The 18,696-nt window shown below is 38.9% G+C and overlaps 2 protein-coding genes across 18 annotated transcripts in view; one reads left to right on the top strand and one right to left on the bottom strand.

Moving 5' to 3' along the window:
* The window catches only part of Cask (calcium/calmodulin dependent serine protein kinase), a 320,516-nt gene that overhangs the window by 175,494 nt on the left and 126,326 nt on the right, over positions 1-18,696 (top strand). The gene's annotated exons all lie outside the window — the stretch shown is intronic.
* Positions 15,590-18,696, bottom strand: part of Gpr34 (G protein-coupled receptor 34) — an 8,337-nt gene continuing 5,230 nt past the window's right edge. For all 3 annotated transcript variants that reach the window (XM_013348392.2, XM_026781783.1, XM_013348393.2), the window contains one exon: positions 15,590-17,276. In XM_013348392.2, the coding sequence (XP_013203846.1) occupies positions 16,063-17,181 (1,119 nt within the window). In that variant the 5' untranslated portion in view covers positions 17,182-17,276 and the 3' untranslated portion in view covers positions 15,590-16,062. The remainder of the gene's footprint in view (positions 17,277-18,696) is intronic.

Here is an 18,696-nt window from a genome sequence, read left to right as displayed (position 1 = left end):
TTTGGAGCCTGTCCTGGAACTAGCTCTGTAGACCAGGCTGGCCTCGAACTCACAGAGATCCGCCTGCCTCTGCCTCCCGAGTGCTGGGATTAAAGAGTGCTGGGATTAAAGGCATGCGCCACCACCGCCCGGCCAGCTATGGGTTTTAAATAGAGGACAAATTGAGGCAAGAAGTCAAGAGCTATGCATAATTGTCAGCCTTTGTCAAGGTGTAGCCAGTACTTTGTGTGAATCACCTTGTGATCAACAAATTGTTGACTCAGTTCTGGTTCAGCAAGGTGGGCTGTAGAAGTTGGAGGGGGCAGGGTGGTTCTCAGGAGATGGTTGCTCATACTGTAATCCTTGTTGTAGAGAATTGTCCTAGTCTGGGGGGGTAGACTCCAATGGACTGCTGGTTTAGGATAATGAGTGCAGAACTTTAGGCACCTTTTAGGTGTCTGGAGCAGGAAATGGTTAAAAAAAACCGATACCAAGAGACCTCCTTTAGTCTTGTCTTTGTGTCCTTGGCCTTGAAGGGCAGTGGAATAAGTTAGTTATTGTGGGTTTTTTTATAAGCATTCCTTGGGTGATTAAAACATAACAAGTAAGGGAAGGTAGAAGGGATAGATGTAAAATGAAGGCAGAGGTGCCAGACTTACATGGGGGCCTAAATGAGAAGGTAATGATTTTTAGGAAGATCAGGACTTTTTTCTTTTTTCCATGTATAGGTGTGTGCACGTGTTCCAGTGTATGCAGGTGCATGTATACATGTGAAAGGCAAAGGACATATGCAGATTCTAGCCTCAGAAACACCATCCAATTCCATTGAGGACAGGATCTCTCATTGACCAATGAGGCTAGACTGGCTGGCCACAAGGATCCTGACTCTGCCTTCCCAGCACAGGATTAAAAGCACTCCACCATACCCGGACTTTTTTTTTTTTTTTTTTTGGAGGAGGGGTTCTGGATGTCAAACTCATGTCCTTATGTTTGCATCAAGGGATTTTAACCACCTGAGCCTTCTCCCCGGCCTTCTAGCAAAAGCAGTTTCTAAGTGTCTGTTAAACATTGTTTATTAGTGCCCCAAAAGGGTGCTCTTCTTACTTTTCAGAGCTGCTTTCTTACCAAGCAGCATGAGTATTTGTCTCAGTAACTACTAAAAAACAGTAGAAAATTCTAATCAAAATTTAGCCATTTCTAAATATCACAGATGCCCTTGGTTTCAATCCCAGCACCACAAGCAACAGCTAAACATTACCTTTCAGGAATGCACTGCACAGATACATTATAGCATCCTCCTTAGCACTCGCCACACAATTGGAGCCACCTCAGAGGTGGCAGCTGGGATGCAAACACATAATTAGCAGGTTTAGGGGAGGGCAGAAATCTTAGTAATGGAATAAACTCTTGAGGGAAAGAGTTTGAACTTTTGGCTTCTTTAAATCAGCCAAATGTGAGTCATGTTTCAGAAGCAGCCATTCTTTTCTGTGGGTTCTTGGACAGCCAAAGGTAAAGATGGAAATGGGCCTGCAACTCTGTTGCTGCATGCCTGTGCTATCTTGTAGTGTTCACAGAAACTTGCTTTCCTGAGAAACAGGCATTTTTGAAAATGAAGCGTGTGACAAGGTTCTAAAGGTAATGTGGCCATTGCATTGCCACACAGAAACACATGCACACATGACACCACAAAACAGCAGCTGGGAATGCAGAGAAATGAAGATAATTAGTCACGCATCAGCGGCCAGAGTTCTCCACTGCTTCTTTCCAAGAATACGGTTTCTCGGCCATTTTATCACTCGCTACTTCTTTTGAATTTCTAGATAAAACTGTTCTGAGATCAAGGCTGTGTTCCATGTCACTTCCTGTCTTTTATTCAAGGAAATCAGGGAGGGGCCTCAAGGGAAGATGAGGGAGAACTAGTTAAGAGGTCTTCCTTCCTATACCTGTTAGTGTCTGTATTTAGTTTCTCACACTGAAAGCCCCAAATATTGAAGTAATATGTTTTACATAAACTGCTCTTAGAAAAATTGTTTATAGCCAGGCATGGTGGCACAGGTCTTCAATCCCAGCACTCAGGAGACAGAAGCAAGTGGATCTCTGGTGACTTCGAGGCCAACTGGTTTTACATAAAAAGTTCCAGGTCAAACAATGGTATATAGTGAGACACTGTCCTGGGAGTGAGGGTCAGAAAAGGAGAATTTGATAATAAATAACAATCCCTTAACTACATTTTTATAATTATGCATATACATACATAAAAGTTTTAGGATATTGTGGAGATGAATGCCATTATTTCTTCTACTTTCTATATGGTAGATACAGGCTCATAGAGGACAAACTTATTATCTATGGTAACCCAACTAATATAAGGTCTTGATTTGACCTCAAGTATTAAATGCTACTTTATCCTGACTCACATCAAATAGGATAGCACTCACAGAATCTGCATTGTTCTTATTTATTTATTTAAAAGACATTTCATACCATATATTTTTATCATATTTTCCCCTCCCCAAAATTCTTCCTATCCACCCAACTTTATGTTCTCCCTCTCTTTGTGTCTGTCTGTCTGTCTCTCTCTCTCTCAAAAAGTCAAAACCAAAACAATGGTGGGTATGTGTGCATGTGTGAGAAATAACAAAACAAAAAGCACAGACGCACAACATGGAGTCTGCTTTGTGGTTATTGCTTTTGATAAGGTGGTCAACTAGGTATCTCCTTTGACCAAAACCAGTTCTTACTTATGTACCCATTGCCAACTTTCCATGTAATCTGAGGGTCGTGCTTTGAGATTCTGAATTTAATGCTACCCCTTTACCCAGTGGGTGTTAGAAATCATTGATGATTCCTGTTAAACTAGGGGTCTCTTCTGTTGGCACTCGCATTGTGGTAACTTTTGATGTGTGGAAATAGGTTAGAGTTGAAATAATAATTTCAAGTCATCATTCCAAGCAAGTCTTTTTTCTAAATCTTTTAAACAACTCTATTCATGGCACTGTTTCTAATATTTTCTTCTTGCCTTTTCCTTCAGGGAAAAGCAACCTGAAATGTAATGCTTTCATAAAACTAAAGCATCGATGCTTGGAAATAATAAATGTTCTTCATTTCTGCACCTCCAGAAATAAATACCTAGTAGAAAACAATTGAAGAGAAAACCTGCATTAAATTTTAAACAGGGCAGCTCTCTAAGCTGCGTGCTTCTTTAAAGCTTGGCCACCAGAGGGCAGTGTATCACCAGTGTCAAACCCTCTGCTAGCGCAAACTGAACCTGCTTACATTGCAGTTATTTCCAGCTGGAAACTAAGCAAATAGAAAAATGTGGGGTTCGTCCTTTTAAGCCCTAACAAATCTATAAATGTCATTATTCTAGTGGATTAAAACCACTTTAAATTTGATAAATCAAAATAATTTTAAAACAATCCTTTCTGTCCTTATGATGAAAGCCATGAATAGGATTCATGAAAAGGATTCTTTGGTTTGCTTTTGTTTTGTCTTGCTCTAATGAGTATCATAAGAGTTGCCTCTGTGAAATATTCAGACTCTAATTATCCTGGAGGCTAAAGTCTGACAGGTGTGATGGCACAAGCACCCAGGAGGCAGAGCTTGATGGATCTCTGTGAGTCCAGGCTGTCAGCTACAAATGAGACCTCCATCCCCCAAAGGAAAGGAAAAGAAAATCTAACATTTATCATGGGACGGTTTTGTGGCCATCTTCTGGTATTTAACTTTTAAAATAAAATTATGGCAACTGATGGATATAGTTTGAAAAGTCAGATAATACTAAAATTCTTATAATGAAAATAATTAGTAAGTATATTTTAAAGTAGATTTTACTTTCTGAAGAAAGTATTAGAAGAGATGCCCTTTCTCCTCAACTGGCCTCACTTCCTCCTCTAGCCTATCAGCTGGCTTGATCCTTCCTCACCGTTCATTTCTCTGCATCAGGGGCACACATGTTGTTTTAGCCCTGAGAAAATGTGATTTGCCACCAAATCTTCAGTTTTCCTGCCACTTCCTATCCTGCCTGGGGCTATCACATAACTACACTATTCCCTCCGCCCACCTGACAGACTAAAGAACTGGCAAGTAAAATCACTCCAAGAACTCAGTTTTTCCTAAAGAAATATATTATATCCATTATCGCCTTTTTAGAAATTGGTTTTGATACATTCTTTCCATTCTCATCTACCACATTCCTCTTAATATCTTTCAGATTTGATGTGCTCACTAGACTTTTATGTTTTTTCCTCTACGTAGAGTAAGCTAGCTCCTTCCTTAGGGATTAATAAGGTGTGTGTACCTCCGAGTCCACTGTTTCCTCGGCAACATTCCTCAGAGCGAAGAAGACTGCTTCATGAAGGACCTGCCATGTCGCACTGCTTTGGTTCTTCCTCATATTGAGAGCTACATTAAATGTGCCATGGATCTGGGCCATTTCCTTTGTAATTTTTATCCAGTATTAATAGCCTTCCCTTTCTTTTTCTTCCAGAACATTAATCTGGCTTTGCAGTAAAACTAGAAGAAAAGCCTATTCCTGCTAGCTTCTAGTAGTTTGTTCAACCCTGGGAGTGGGTAAATCAATGGAAAGACAATCATTCCAGAAGGGTGGAGGAGCTTCCACCTACTAAGCTGTCCTTGTCACCGTCACTCCAGGGCTCACTGCTTTGAGAATTATAATCTCAAATCATTGGAGCAGGATACTCACATATCTTTACTCACTCTTTGCTCCCGAATTGCCACAGCTACTTGGAACCTTGTAATCGTTACCCACAAGAGCTGACCCCATGTGTCCTGTGTTTTTCAAGCCTCACTGGCCACAAAGGGGAACTGAATATGAGCATGCATGCAAACCTATCAGTTCCCTTTGCAGCCAGCTGAATGTGTTTGTTTAAAGGATATAGAGGAAACGGTGTTTTTCTTCTGAGTACAGACTGAATTTCCCCATCCAGATGAGCATTTCTGCTTCTGGCAGATGGAGAGGGGGTGTGGAAAAGAAGAGGGCATGCAATTATGTGAAAAGAGGCTTAAAAGAGAAAGTAGAGACACAGAGACAAAACTGAAGTGAGGAAGAGAAAGAGGTGCTCTCAGTACAGGAAAGGAAAACAGCAGAAGGGAGTGTCCCGCTGCTAAGAAAGTCTCCATTCATAGGGCACCAGAAAGGGCAGGAAGGAAACAGAGGAAGGAACTGGCGCAGAGGAACTGTCTGTAACACCTATGCCAACAGCATCAGCCAAAGGCGTAAAGAACTTTTGATCTAGAAATTTACTGTTGGGCAATGTTTGAAAATAGAGCACAGACTGGCCATGGTGATGTGCGCTTGTAGTCCCTGAACTTGGAAGACTCGGTCAGTAGAGTAGTGTGTTGGAGGCCAGTCTGGGCTACATGGAGAGACCCTGCCTCCAAAAGAATAAAACAAGTAACAGCAGGGGGATTAGGATTGCTACTCTCACTCGAGTTCCTGTCATTGAGGCAGAGTTTTAGAGAAGGTGCCTTGTCACCATTTTCCATTGTAGTGTGCTGACTAGTTCAGCCACCCAGATTCCACAGATATACTAATGTATCCTCTGGCACCTTTCCAGATGCCCTCACGTTCTTTGTCTGCTTGCTGAGTTTCAGAGTATGGTCTGGCTAGAATAACGCAGAATAGATCTGCTTTCCTATCCCAGTCACCGCTGTTAGGAATGTAAGCTACAACTCGGTTCCTTTTGTCGGTTTCTTCCAGAGTTGGCCCAGAGCAGCTTTCATTGTATACTTCTCTAGATCTTGTGTTTACCCTCAGCTCTTGGTCATTGCTCTTTGTGTATTTCTGCCTTTTCCCTAGCATTTGGCTATGTGGGTAACATACGCATTAGTTTCTGCTTGCTGGGTACACTTATTAACTCATTCAACCTTCTTAACAACTCTCTAAGTGAGGTTCCACCATTACTCATGTCTTGTTTTTCTCTGGAGGAGGAAGAGCTTGTCCAAGGCAATTCGTGAATGGTGGAGCAAACATTTGAACTCAGGCACTCTTTAGCCTGTCTATTATGCAGCCTCTCTGTTCAATATTTACTGTAATGTTATTAAGCTCTAAGTTGGATTCCTCCTCCCCAATATTCTCCCCATGGTCATATCAATGAGGTCATAGATCTGACTCCTTATGCATTGGCCAACACTAATACCCTGGACTGTGGAAATAGGAAATAGGCACAACTGACTTTCCCAGCACATCTTCCCCTTTATCTTCTTTCATTCCTTAGCGAAGTACTAATTCTTTTCTTTAATTAACATGTGACATATTAATATATTTAATCAGAAGACCTGATCTAAGAGAGTATTTCTTAAATGTGTTCTTACATATCATACGTGAGCATTTGGGTTTTGTAGTTTTAACACTCAGAAAACATTTCTATTTTTATGTCCTCAGGGTCCCCTCGTTTGACACCTCTGTACTATTTATAAGTAAACGACTTATATCAAAAATATGGTTTCACCCACAAAGTGTAGAACCCTTGAAAAATGATATTAAAAGACTAGTGACTACCTAGATTTATTGATGAGTTGGTTTTTTCCTTGCTACAATTGCCTGACAGAAGAAGTAATTGACCTAAGTATAAGCACATGCATGTAGAAGTTATTTGCAACCATTTAAACAAGAAAAGATTAGTATTCAGAATATATAAAGAACTACTTCAACAATTTTTATTATCAATTAATCAATTTTTCCCAGCCCGATCACAGTTTCCCTTCCTCCTCTCTTCCCAGTTCTTCCCCACAATCTCCCCTCTACTCTTTCTCCATTCTCTTCAGAAAAGGACAGGCCTCCTAGCCATGGCTTATCAAGTTGCAGTAAGGCTAGGCACCTCCTCTCCTATTAAGGCTGAAGTAGGCAACCCCGTAGGAAGAAAGGGTCCTGAGAGCAGGTAACAGGTCAGAGACAGTCTCCCTCTGTTAGGAGTCCTGCAAGAAGACAGTTACACAACTGTAACATAGGTGCAAGGAGCCTAGGTCAGTCCCATGCAAGTTCTCTGGTTGCTGGTTCAGTCTTGTGAGTCCCCATGAGCTCAAGTTAGTTGATTCTGTGGGTTTTCTTATGATGTCCTTGGCTCCTCTGACTCCCATAGTTCTTCCTCCCTATCTTCCACAGGATTTCCTAAGGTCTGCCTGATGTTTGCCTGTGGGTCTCAACATCTATTTCCATCAGTTGCTGGATGAAAGCTTCTCTGATAATAATTGAGCTAGGAAGTTAAGCAACTAGGGAGGAGGGGGAGGTACAACTATGAGCAGACCATTTACTCGAGAAAGCCTACATGTGGGAAGTGTTATGGAAGATGATGCTCCATTGCCCTAGTGATCAGGAAAGTGTGCACTGAAGCCACAAGGAGATACCATCTTATACCTATCTGATTGACAAACAGTAGGTGATGAAATCAAGTGTTAGCAAGGATGTGGGCATCTAGGAGCTCCTTTCCTCCCACTTGTGAGATTTAGTGTACAAGTAGTAAAATTGCTTTGAAAAATTAATTATCAGAACTGGGACATGCTGAAGACCTGTATAGTCTTACAGCCAAGCATTGCTGCTTGTAGATGTCAACTCTAAGGAACCTCCATGCAAGGACCCTGGGTGAACAGAAAGCCCCTCTTCACTTCACCATGGCTCCTACTGACAGGAAAACTGGAAACCACCTAAGTGCCCATTGGTAGGGGAAATGTATCCTAAAACACTTCATCTGTGTTAAACACATAGATAGTCATAACCATAGTGGGGAAAAGTTATAAAATGATAAAAAAGGGGGGGGGGCTAGAGAGATGGCTCAGTGGTTAAGAACACTGGCTGCTCTTCCAGAGGACCCAGGTTCAATTCCCAGAGCCCACATGACAGCTCATACCTGTCTGTAACTCCAGTTCCAGAGAATCTGACACCCTCACGCAGATATACATGCAAGTAAAACACCAATACACATAAAATAAAAATACTAATAATAATAATAAAGAAACTATAGAATTTAAAATAATAAAATGGTAAAATAGTATTTATAACACATGTAAACTTTTAAAACAAAAGTGTATCTTATGCATGTGTTATAAAAATACAAAAATATACATTGAAAAGATATATATTAACATTAGAAAGACTTTGAGGGATGCTGTGAGGTAAGCTTTAATATATCTAACTTTGAATTTTGTGTATAGGCATTAGAGAATTATTATTATTATCACTACCTTCTATATTTAGACAAGGTCTCATTGCATCACCCCAGCTGGCCCTGAACTCACTGTAAAGCCTAAGCTGACCCTGAATTTGCAGTCTCTTGCCTCAATATGCTAAATGGCTGGGACTACAGGCATGCACCAACATGCCCAGTGAGAATTTTAAGACCAAAACATTAGCATCTGTTAATTTTGAGTCGTAAGTACTTAACTGTCTCTTGTAGTATGGATATCCCCCCCTTTAAAATATGTTTCTGTTTTTTAAAAAAATACTTAGTCAGGTATAACAGTACATACCTGTAAAATTCTGATCTGACTAAACAGTAAGATCACAAGTTCAAGGCCAGCCTCTACTAAATATTGAAGCTGAACACATAAAAGAGGGGTGACATGAGTCAAATATTCCCAAACTGACTCCAAAATGCTGTGTTCTAAGGCTTTTCTTTATTAATGGGGGAAACTCACCGAACAGGAACGGGGGTCCAACCTCAAGGTGTAGAGCGTAGGAAGAAGAAAGAGAATTGGGCGGGCCAGCGGCTTTTTGGGAACCCAGAAGTCACGCCCCATCCTGGTCCAGCCTCCCAAAGGTCATTGGGTGAAGGAGATTCCCCATCATCTCCCGCTTTTGTCTAAATAAGAGAATTCCAAACCCAATACAAAACTATATACAATAAGAACAGATATCAACTATAAAATTAGAATTACAGCCAGCATAAACAATTTTAAGCAAGGATCTTATGTAAAATGTTTTAATAATCATTCTATGCTAAAGAGTCTAAGTCTTGTGTTAGAAATGGTTTGGCTAGATCATAAGAGGAAGGTAACTATGACTATCTAATCTTCAACCCCATCGAAGGCCTGAAAAGGGAGATAATATTACTTGAGTAGGCAGGAAGTGCAATCAAGCAGTTTCCAAAATGTGCAGTAGTTGACAGAGACAACTGGCTACCTGGGCAATCACCCAAAGTCTCATTTGCAATGTTGAAGCAACCAACTTTGGCTAAGGCCTAGAGTAACTAACAGACCCTTTTTAGGGGCAGGAAAATTTTTTAAAATCATCTTACCCTGTCTTGGCAAGGTTTGGCAGTCTTTCTTCTTGTATCCTGCTTGCCCAGTCCAGACATCATGCACCTTGTCAGTGGTCAGGGCATGGGCAGTTCCTTGCCCAAAGGCCAGTTGTTCCAAGAAGAAAACAAGCTCCCAGTGGAATGTCTTTGGTGCTTAACATTCTCTCAGTAATAGATCGGTGCTGCCAGGAGCAATTGTGTCTCACATCAACAGAACCCTAAGTCATTTAAAAATGCCATGTTCTACAATTCTTTGAAGTGGTTGAAGATTACCTATCTATGCAGAATACAGTTTCTATGTATCTAAAGAACCTAATTAGTCTGACTATGAAAAGCATGAATGACTATTGGCCTATAATATTTAATATCTATATAACTTAATGACTAAGACTTTATATCAGAATATTAAATAGTCTTTAATGACCTCAAAGTGTAAACAGTGTGTAAGTATCTTGATCAGAGGTAGAAATATATAATGCAATATGATGAATATATCCTAAAAGTATATCAACATACACAATGTCTTAAAGAGAGGTAGAGACATACATGCATACAATCTGACAAAATAACTTTGTATAGGTGTACAAATATTGTAAAAAGAAATAGGAGCATATTCAATATAATAACTTGTATCAATATATAAGAATCTATACCAATGTAAATTGTAAATAATAGCTCACAAGTATTCACTCTATTACTATTATTATTATTAGTGTGAGTAAGTTCACAGGAATCTACCTATTATCCCATTCAATTTTCCCTCTTTTTTTTTTGAAAGGAGATCTCTGGGCCTACATAATTTTGACCCCCCAACCCCTGCACACATGCAACACACAAATATATAAAGACTTGGCGATTACCATGGTACTTAGGTAGAGTGAAATGACAAGAAAAAACATTGTCTTAGCAAAGACAGTGTCTGGGGAATGAAAGCTAATGAGTTTGCATTCCCTCAGGTAAATATAGCTGCCACTTACACACCACAATACAGTGCTATGGTGCACGATGAAAGGCACAGGAATACAGTTTTATATGGAGTTCCATTCAGTTGCTTGTAAACATGAAGGAAATAAGAGACAAAGTGGGAATTTAGGACAAATCTCATATCTTATTTCCAGATCTGTGCCTTTTGTTCCCACCACCTAAGCAGCTCACCAAGTCTTCATCTGCAAACCCAGACAGAGCTCAGTGGCACTGCAGTGGCCACTCAGCCAGGCTATGACATGAACATTTCTCTATAGAGATTTCTATCATTATTAATTAATTAATTAATCATCCACAGATGATCTAGTCATCTATGCTTTTTAATGTTTAATCATCTCTTTATTTACAAGTAACTTTGTATTCCACTTATAATTGCTTTAGCATGATACAAAGTAAGGCCATAAATTGGCTTTTTATTTTAAATTTGCACACACTATTTATTAAGCCATTTCTTCCTTCTAGAAGCTTTTTGTGTTGGGGGCTTTTATTCGCAGTGATCATCTCTCAGAAAGGGATGTATGACAGTCACCTTGGAAGCTTTTCAAAACCATGCACACCTCAGATAAGTTCCTGCCCTATTCTGAGAACCATTCACATGTCATGACCTCCCCTCATATCATCAACGTTGCTTTCTGTGTCCCCTCCCTTGCTTTTCCTAGTGAGGAAAAGAACATATTCAGTATCAGCTAAGTAAGTTTCTGCTATCAGATTAGGTATCCTTTATCTGAAATGGTTAGGGCCATAAGTGTTTTAGAGCTTGGGGTTTTCTAATCTGGGAATATCTGCATAGACTTTACTAGCTGATCATCTCTACCCTACAATCCCAGTATCTGAAACTTGAAAACATTTCAGATTTTGGAGCATTTCGACTTTAAGGATTTTAAAATTACGTATGGTCAGTGTTTTTTAGATACCTAAAAAATAATTGTGCAGCATCCATATTGTCTGTTGAGAAAATTCTGTTTCATGTTTTATGAGTAATTTTTCAGTAGGCTTTGGTTGAAATTGTTGTAATTTGATTAGTTCTATTTTTGTATGCACAGGTTTAATCTGTTTTTTAAGTTAAAAATCAAGGTTCGTGTATAATTGTCTTTTCCTAAGATTGTAGAAATAGATACCATCAAATAGCCTGGTTCTGTGCAGGACTTTCTCAAAACTAGCAGCAGTTGAGGTGTCACTCAAGGGCCAGGCAGTTCGTGTTGTCCTTATATGGCATTGCCCATGTGAGATATTATTTAGAAGCTTGTTCTGGTGGCAGATCTTTTGCAAGGTGAAGATATGCATATACTTCAGAATTTCCTTTTTCTGTGTGTATTTAGAACTAACCCTTGTGTTGACAGATAAGACAGTATTTCCTACATACATACATACACCAATGCTCAGAAAGAAAAATAGATTATATATTATAAATAACCCAAAATTTAGCATATTTTTAAAAACTCTAGAACTATTCTCAAGATTCAGGTTATTTTAAGGAGTGTTTATAGATGAAATATCTATCAGTAAATAGCCCATTATGATATTGCAGTTGGATAGACTTTAATCAAATTTTACTTTATTGAAAATAACATAAGTTAATTCAGTAAACTTTTACAAATAGTTTAGAAAGATTGTGTCACTTAATATAAATAATGAGATAGTTTCCAGAACTATGGGTATTTTATTTGAATGGTCCTTAAACTTAGAGTAACAGGTAGTATAGTGTGTGTAGTGTAATGTGTGTGCTGGCATGCATGTATGCCTGCGTGCATATGTATGTGTGTATGACGGATATAGTTGTGCATGCATATGTGTTCTGGTATGTGCACTGCTATGCAGAAGCCAGAAGAGGACATTAAATGTCTACTTTATCTATCTTCAGGCCAGCTGGCCATCAAGCTCCCAGGATCTGCCTGCCTCTGCACCTATACTCCCCTAGGTACTCAGGTTACAGCTCTTACCCACTGTCTTAATGTTGGTTATCATTGCTGTGATGAAACACCATGACCAAAGCAACTTAGGGAGGAAAGGGTTTGTTTGGCTTATGCCCATATCACTGTTCATCGTTAAAGGAAGTCAGGGCAGGAACCTAGAGGAGGGAGCAAAAATAGAGGCCATGGAGGGTTATCTGCCTACTGGCATTTTCCTAATGGCTTACTCAGCCTGCTTTTTAATAGACCCCAGGACCACTTGCCCAAGAGTGGCACCACCCACAATGGGCTGGGTCCTCCCCCATCAGTCACTATTTAAGAAAATGCTCTACAAGTTTGCCCACAGCCCCATTTTCTTAGACATTTTCTCAATTGAGGCTCCCTCCTCTTTGATGACTCTAACTTATGTCAAGTTGACATAAACTAGCCAATATACCCCCTGGGCCACATCTCCAACTCTTGATAGTGTTTAAACTGTGTTTGTTAATAGAACATTAGAAGGTATGGAATGCTTACTATTGATAGGATCCAATTTTTCATTATTTAAAATTATACAAACAAGTAGTAAATTTCATTTAGATAGTATTTGATACCATTGTCAGGACAACAATTAAAATTGCGTTAACACTTTTTCTAAGCCTCTAATTGTAGTGAAAACTTCAGTTTCTATCCTCAGATGTTACTTGTATTTTCAAATATACTTTTGCTTAACCTGTTCTTTATTCAAGCTGTTAGTGCACTTTCTGAACTATCATGCTTACTAAAACTGAGTGCTAACTATATACAAGCAAATCTATTTAAAATAAAATTCAGCTCAATCAAAAATCCTCATGCTTTTTCTCATTCAAGTAATTTTTATTTCTTGCAGTTTCTTAAAATGTTATCATTTTTCCTTTCCTCTAACCCTTCTCATATCTCTACTTCGCTCCCTTCTATTCATTTAATTATTTTTGTTACATATATGTATAAGTGTATAAATACAACATACTGTGTCTGTTTAGTGTTGTTTATATGTATATGAATTCAGGCTCAATCACTTGGTATTAGATAACCAATTAGAGGCACCTCCCTGAGGAAGACTAGTTAGGCACTCTTGGCAGTCATTAGCTGTCCGTACTTCTTCATCTGGGGGTTTGGCCCCATGACATTCCCCTCATCCGTGTTGTCAAGTCAACTGGTATTGTCATTATTCAAGTCTTGCTAAAGCAACCATATTGTTGAGCTTTCTTAGGTATAACATCTGTGTCCTATCTAGAAGATACTATTTTGCAGCAGATCCTGGTCCTGTGGTTCTTAAAATATTTCACTTCCCTCTTCCACAATGTTCCCTGAGCCTTAAGGTATGGGGATTGTACTTTAGATGTATTGGTTGGGGCTGGGCAGCCCATGATCAATTAATTGCGCTCTGCATTTTGACAAGATGATGCTTTTTGTAATGGTCTCTCTCTGCTGCAAAAAAAAAGCTTCTTATCTGTGGGTATAAGGGTTATTTAGAATCCCACTGGATCTTACCTGGAAGCTTTCTCTATGAGGACTAGCTCTTAGAGTACTAGAAAGTACTTTACAAGCTGCCTAGAGAAGGATGCAACCAGTATCTTACCCAGCTGATACCTATGAGCCACAATAATGACCGACATGGCAAGATACCTCTATGGGTGCAATAATGACACATATTTTGGTAGTAACTCTCTAATTTAACTTAAGGCCTGATCGACAGGAGGGAAATAATTTCTGGTACTGTAACCCTAGCCAATTCTCCAAGGCTAGTGAGATCACATGTTTTAGAGGAGAGCCTACAACTGCCACTTTACTTAAACCAGTGTAACTCCTAACTGCATTCTAATGCTTTTTGACATTGATTTCCCAGCCAGTGGCCTAACTTGAGTCTTAAGAAGTATTCTAGGCTTGTTATGTTGGCACACACCTTTAATCCCAGCACTCAGGAGGCAGAGACAGGAGGATCTCTGTGAGTTCAGGGCCAGTTTTGTCTACAGAGCGAGTTCAGAACAGCCAGGGCTACATAGTAAATCTCTGTCTCGAGAAAGTAGCAGTGGTAAATGAGTAGTCATTGTTGTCATCATCAAGGTGCCAAAATAGCTGTGTTGGGAATGTCTTAAACTGCAGAAGCATTCTGACTTTTAAAAAAAAATTCACATTCCGTGATATATGAATTCACATTTCATAGATTCTTGGGCTTTGTCACAACAGCCTTATACATTTTCAGACAATGGCATTTGGGTTCTGTGTATAGCAAAAAAAAAAAAATGTACACACACTAGAGAAATTTTTGCAGTTTCCCTAAGGATACCTCCTCTCTAGATTGCAATATCCAATTATCCTTCTGTTCTATTCAGAATGACTGGGAAAAGGCTGATCATGCCCATTTTTAAAAGCAACTTTTATTCCCCCGTCTTATTTAACCATCTATCTTTATTTCCTTTGTTCATTCAACTACTTGGAAAATATTTATTGAGTTCTAACTTGCCAAGCTACACTGACCTAGGAGTCAGTGTTAAGTCCCTTCTCCTTAGAGCTTACTATTTGTTCTTGAACATACATGAAGTTTTCAGTTTGCTCCTTCCAATTTTAACATGCAGATACACAAAGTATTTCACTCAGAAATTTTTCAAAGTGACACTTAGGCACCTAGGTTTAATACACTTTAAACTCTTATCATGTTTGTGTCAGAACTCTTCACGTGTGACCATTAAGTTTAAATTGGTATGTATGTTGTACGCTATCATGTGTGCTTTGAATTTTTATAGTGTGTACATAAAGAAAATGATAGTATTTTAGTATTTTACATAAGTGATTTACTCTTATGTGTGGTTTTCTTTCTCACTAAATACTACTTTTTCACTCCGTGCTATTTTTCTATGTGTATGTCTGGTTTGCATGCATGTCTGTCTTTGCGCCACATTTATACATTGTCCCGGGAAGCCAGGAGAGGCTGTTGGATCCCTGGAAACTGGAGCTCCAGGTGCTTGTGAGCTGCCATGTGGGTACTGGGAATCAAGCCAAGGTCTTCTGGAAGAGGAGCCAGGATTGTTACATTTCTACAGCCCACTCAATACTATTTTTGAAATGTTCCCATTTGATGCATGTGTGTGTACTTTATTGAATTGAAATGTTAAAGATATTTCATGTGGTAAATAAACCACAGTTTACTTCTTCATGCTTTTCTTGATACATCCTTAATTGTTCCCAGGTATGACAACTGATTATCTTTGTACATATGTTTTTATATATGTATTTGCATGCTTCTGTAAGAGCCGTACCTTGCAGTGGACTTGCTGGGCCATATCATTGCTTGAGCACCCTCTTCCGCTATCAGGATGTGAGGTGGATGAATCACTTATGAATCTGCTTTAAGTCAGTCCCTTTGGCAGGCTATCAAATTCTTAGCTTATATATTTAGTATTTAAATTCTTCCCATTTTTATAGAAGCACTGGTAGTGATAGTGGGTAATGTCACTTTTATTATAATTTTATTAATTTATTTGTTAGCAGAGTTTTAGGCATAAATGAATACAACAGCAAGTGATATACACTTTTTGAAGTAACAAACATGTTTTCTGCTTTGTTTTTAAACATACTTAAAATTAGTATCAAGTGCCTAATTTTAGTAACTCTTTAGTGACTTGAAAAACAATGGTGCTTCATTCATTTTGTTGTTAAATCCATGAATTTCCCTTAACTTTATAACCGTTGTTAAAGTGTTAGCTTAACAGTAAATTCTGAGAAGATTCTACATATATCTATAAAATCTAAGGATAAATGTAAGCTTTTGCCTTGAACTAGTTTATAATTAAGCAAGTAAAAGATCACTTCTAAAGATCAAGGTTCCGGACATGCTAGAGAGTTTTCAACAATTTACCAATCTCAAGGACTGAAGAAGCTGTCTTACACCATTTCATTGTAGCACATTTGCCTCAGTTACCCTTAGTACTGTACTGTGTTTTGGCTGCCGCAGATAGATCGTGCAGGGAATATCCTGGCTTAAACTCGGAAGTGCTTTCACTTCTGCTTGCTTCACTTTGAAATCGTCTAAAAAGAAGTTGGCACATGATTTTGCGAATATTGCTGGACATCAGGAAATACATGACTGGGTCTAAGCAGCTGTTGAAAGATGAAAGCACCAGCATGATCTCATTGGTTTTGTGAACGATTTCCTTCCAGTAGCAAGAAGACACATGGAGCTGTGAAGAAATGTAGACAAATCGAAAGGCGTGATAAGGCACAAAGCATATGGTAAAAATGAGCAGTACAATGAAGGAGTTCCGGGCCGTTGTAGCATATTTGCCAGAATTCGGAAATTTTGACCTCCTTTTAGAAATTCTCAGTAGATTCTTGCCAATCTTAATATATGAGAGGATTATCAGTAGGAAAATAAGCCAGAACATTACCACAAGAACATAGTTAAAAATTGCTTCTCCCTTTGCATTGTGTCTGTCTCTGTAATGGAAACACATTGTGGAATTGTGCCCTCCCTTCTTCAGCGTCAAAATGATCATAGTTAAAAATCCGGCAAGAGCAACTGTCCATACTATACAGCAAACATAAATACTTTGCTTGGTGGTTATTGCCCTTCTTTGTTGTATAGACCGATTAATTTTTACATAGCGATCCAAACTGATAAACCCAAGCAAAATAATGCTAATGTACATGTTCATGTAAAATAGTGTCCCCACAACTTTGCAAAGGATCACACCTAGTGTCCACTTATTTTGGTTGATGTGATACATTATGCGGAAAGGGAGGCAGAAGATGAGTAAAAGGTCTGCAATGGCCACGTTAAGCAGATAAATTTGAATGGAATTTCTTTTGCGGTGGATGCCCAGAAATACATAGAGGGCAATGATGTTCCCAACCAGTCCCACGATGAAAATGACAGAGTAGAACGTTGTTAACACCGTAGATAGTAATTTTTCATCCATTGGACAGCTAGTAACATTTGGCACTCTTGAGAAATTTTGTGAGGCTTGGTCGCTGTAATTAGCTATAAAGTACATTCCATAGGAGGAGCAAGGCCAACTGTCAGTAGTCGCCATTGTTACAACGTGACTTCTCAGTGTCTTCTGTAGCTATCAAACCAGAATACTAAGTGGCATGCTCTTTATGTGTACTTCTTTATTTCTTCAGTTTCCTATAACAGAATGTCAAACATTGAGTCATTTGCTGTGATAATAGCCTCTACTGTAACACAAAGCATAAATAAGGGTTTCATTTCAGACCTTCTTTGGGACCATTGGCTATCTACATAATGTGTGTAGTAGCATTATTGTATCACAAAACAGCAGTAAATAGAGTAGGATCTCTCTAACCTTTTCTGTTGCTACAGCACACAGAGAATTCATTTCATTTATTATATTAAAATAAAGAATTGAACCATATGAGGATCATTTCTTAGCAATATTGTTATGGGAATATAGACAGTAAAAAACAGCAGCTCATATTTTTCAAGGATGAATATCAATATCCCCTAAAGGTGTTTATTGCCATGGGTGAGCTGGATCCCCTGCTGTCCCTGCCCAGCTTCAGAAATGCTTTCTGTCCTGCCCCTTCCCTCATAGTTGGCATCCATTCATTTTGACATTCATTGCCATATGATGTATATTGAATATGCTGTAGTGATCTCTCTTTCCACAGTGAGAATAGAAAAAAAGGACACAAAATTTCTTCCTTCACCTAAGACCAAGATAAGAGTATTAAAAATTACTTATCTATAGAAATGTGCAGTTACCAAAACAGACTAAGTCTGATACCTGCCTCCTTTCATAGACTGTTATAGTCTTTCACAGGGCAATACAGTGGTCATATAAAACCAGATCAGATAGCATCAAGTAAACCACTCCCATCCTTGAAGCGTAGGGTAGTAATATAGATGGGAAGGAGTTCGTGGAATCCAAGATTATGAAAGGTTAACTAACTAAAGTTTAATTATGCCTTGAATTATATCCTTTGAGATTGTCACCAGAACTTTCTAGGTATGTCAGTTCTACTTTGTCCCAGCGCTGCTTGCTATTGGACAATTCTCAGGCATGTAACTATTAGGAGCAATTATATAGTAAGGAAAAATCAAGCAGGTCTCCTCACATTCTTTTCTTATAGTAACTGCCCTGTTACTTTGTAAAATCCCTTTCATGGGCATAATATAAAGACTTTGGGGACAGATGAGATGGCTCAGTAGGGTAAAGGTATGTTCTGCCAAGCCTATTTACCTGAACCTGACCTATGGTACCTACATGGTAGAAGGAGAAAACTGATTCCACAACTGACTCTCTGACATCCAGATGTATGCAGTGGCACATTCATGTCACACATACATAAATACGTAATGCGTGCATACACACAAATGAATAGATGTAGTGAAATTTTTGAAAAGCAGGGCTTTCAAAATCATATCTAACTTCATAATCAATGACAAATGATCTTTTCTAAGCTTCTTTGCTCATTTGTAAAAATACAAAGCTTTTTTTTTTCGAGACAGGATTTCTCTGTGGTTTTGGAGCCTGTCCTGGAACTAGCTCTTGTAGACCAGGCTGGTCTCGAACTCACAGAGATCC

This window comes from Microtus ochrogaster, chromosome 10 (assembly GCF_000317375.1).
Source record: "Microtus ochrogaster isolate Prairie Vole_2 chromosome 10, MicOch1.0, whole genome shotgun sequence".
Taxonomy (NCBI): Eukaryota; Metazoa; Chordata; class Mammalia; order Rodentia; family Cricetidae; genus Microtus; species Microtus ochrogaster.
This window is presented reverse-complemented; position numbering and strand designations above follow the sequence as displayed.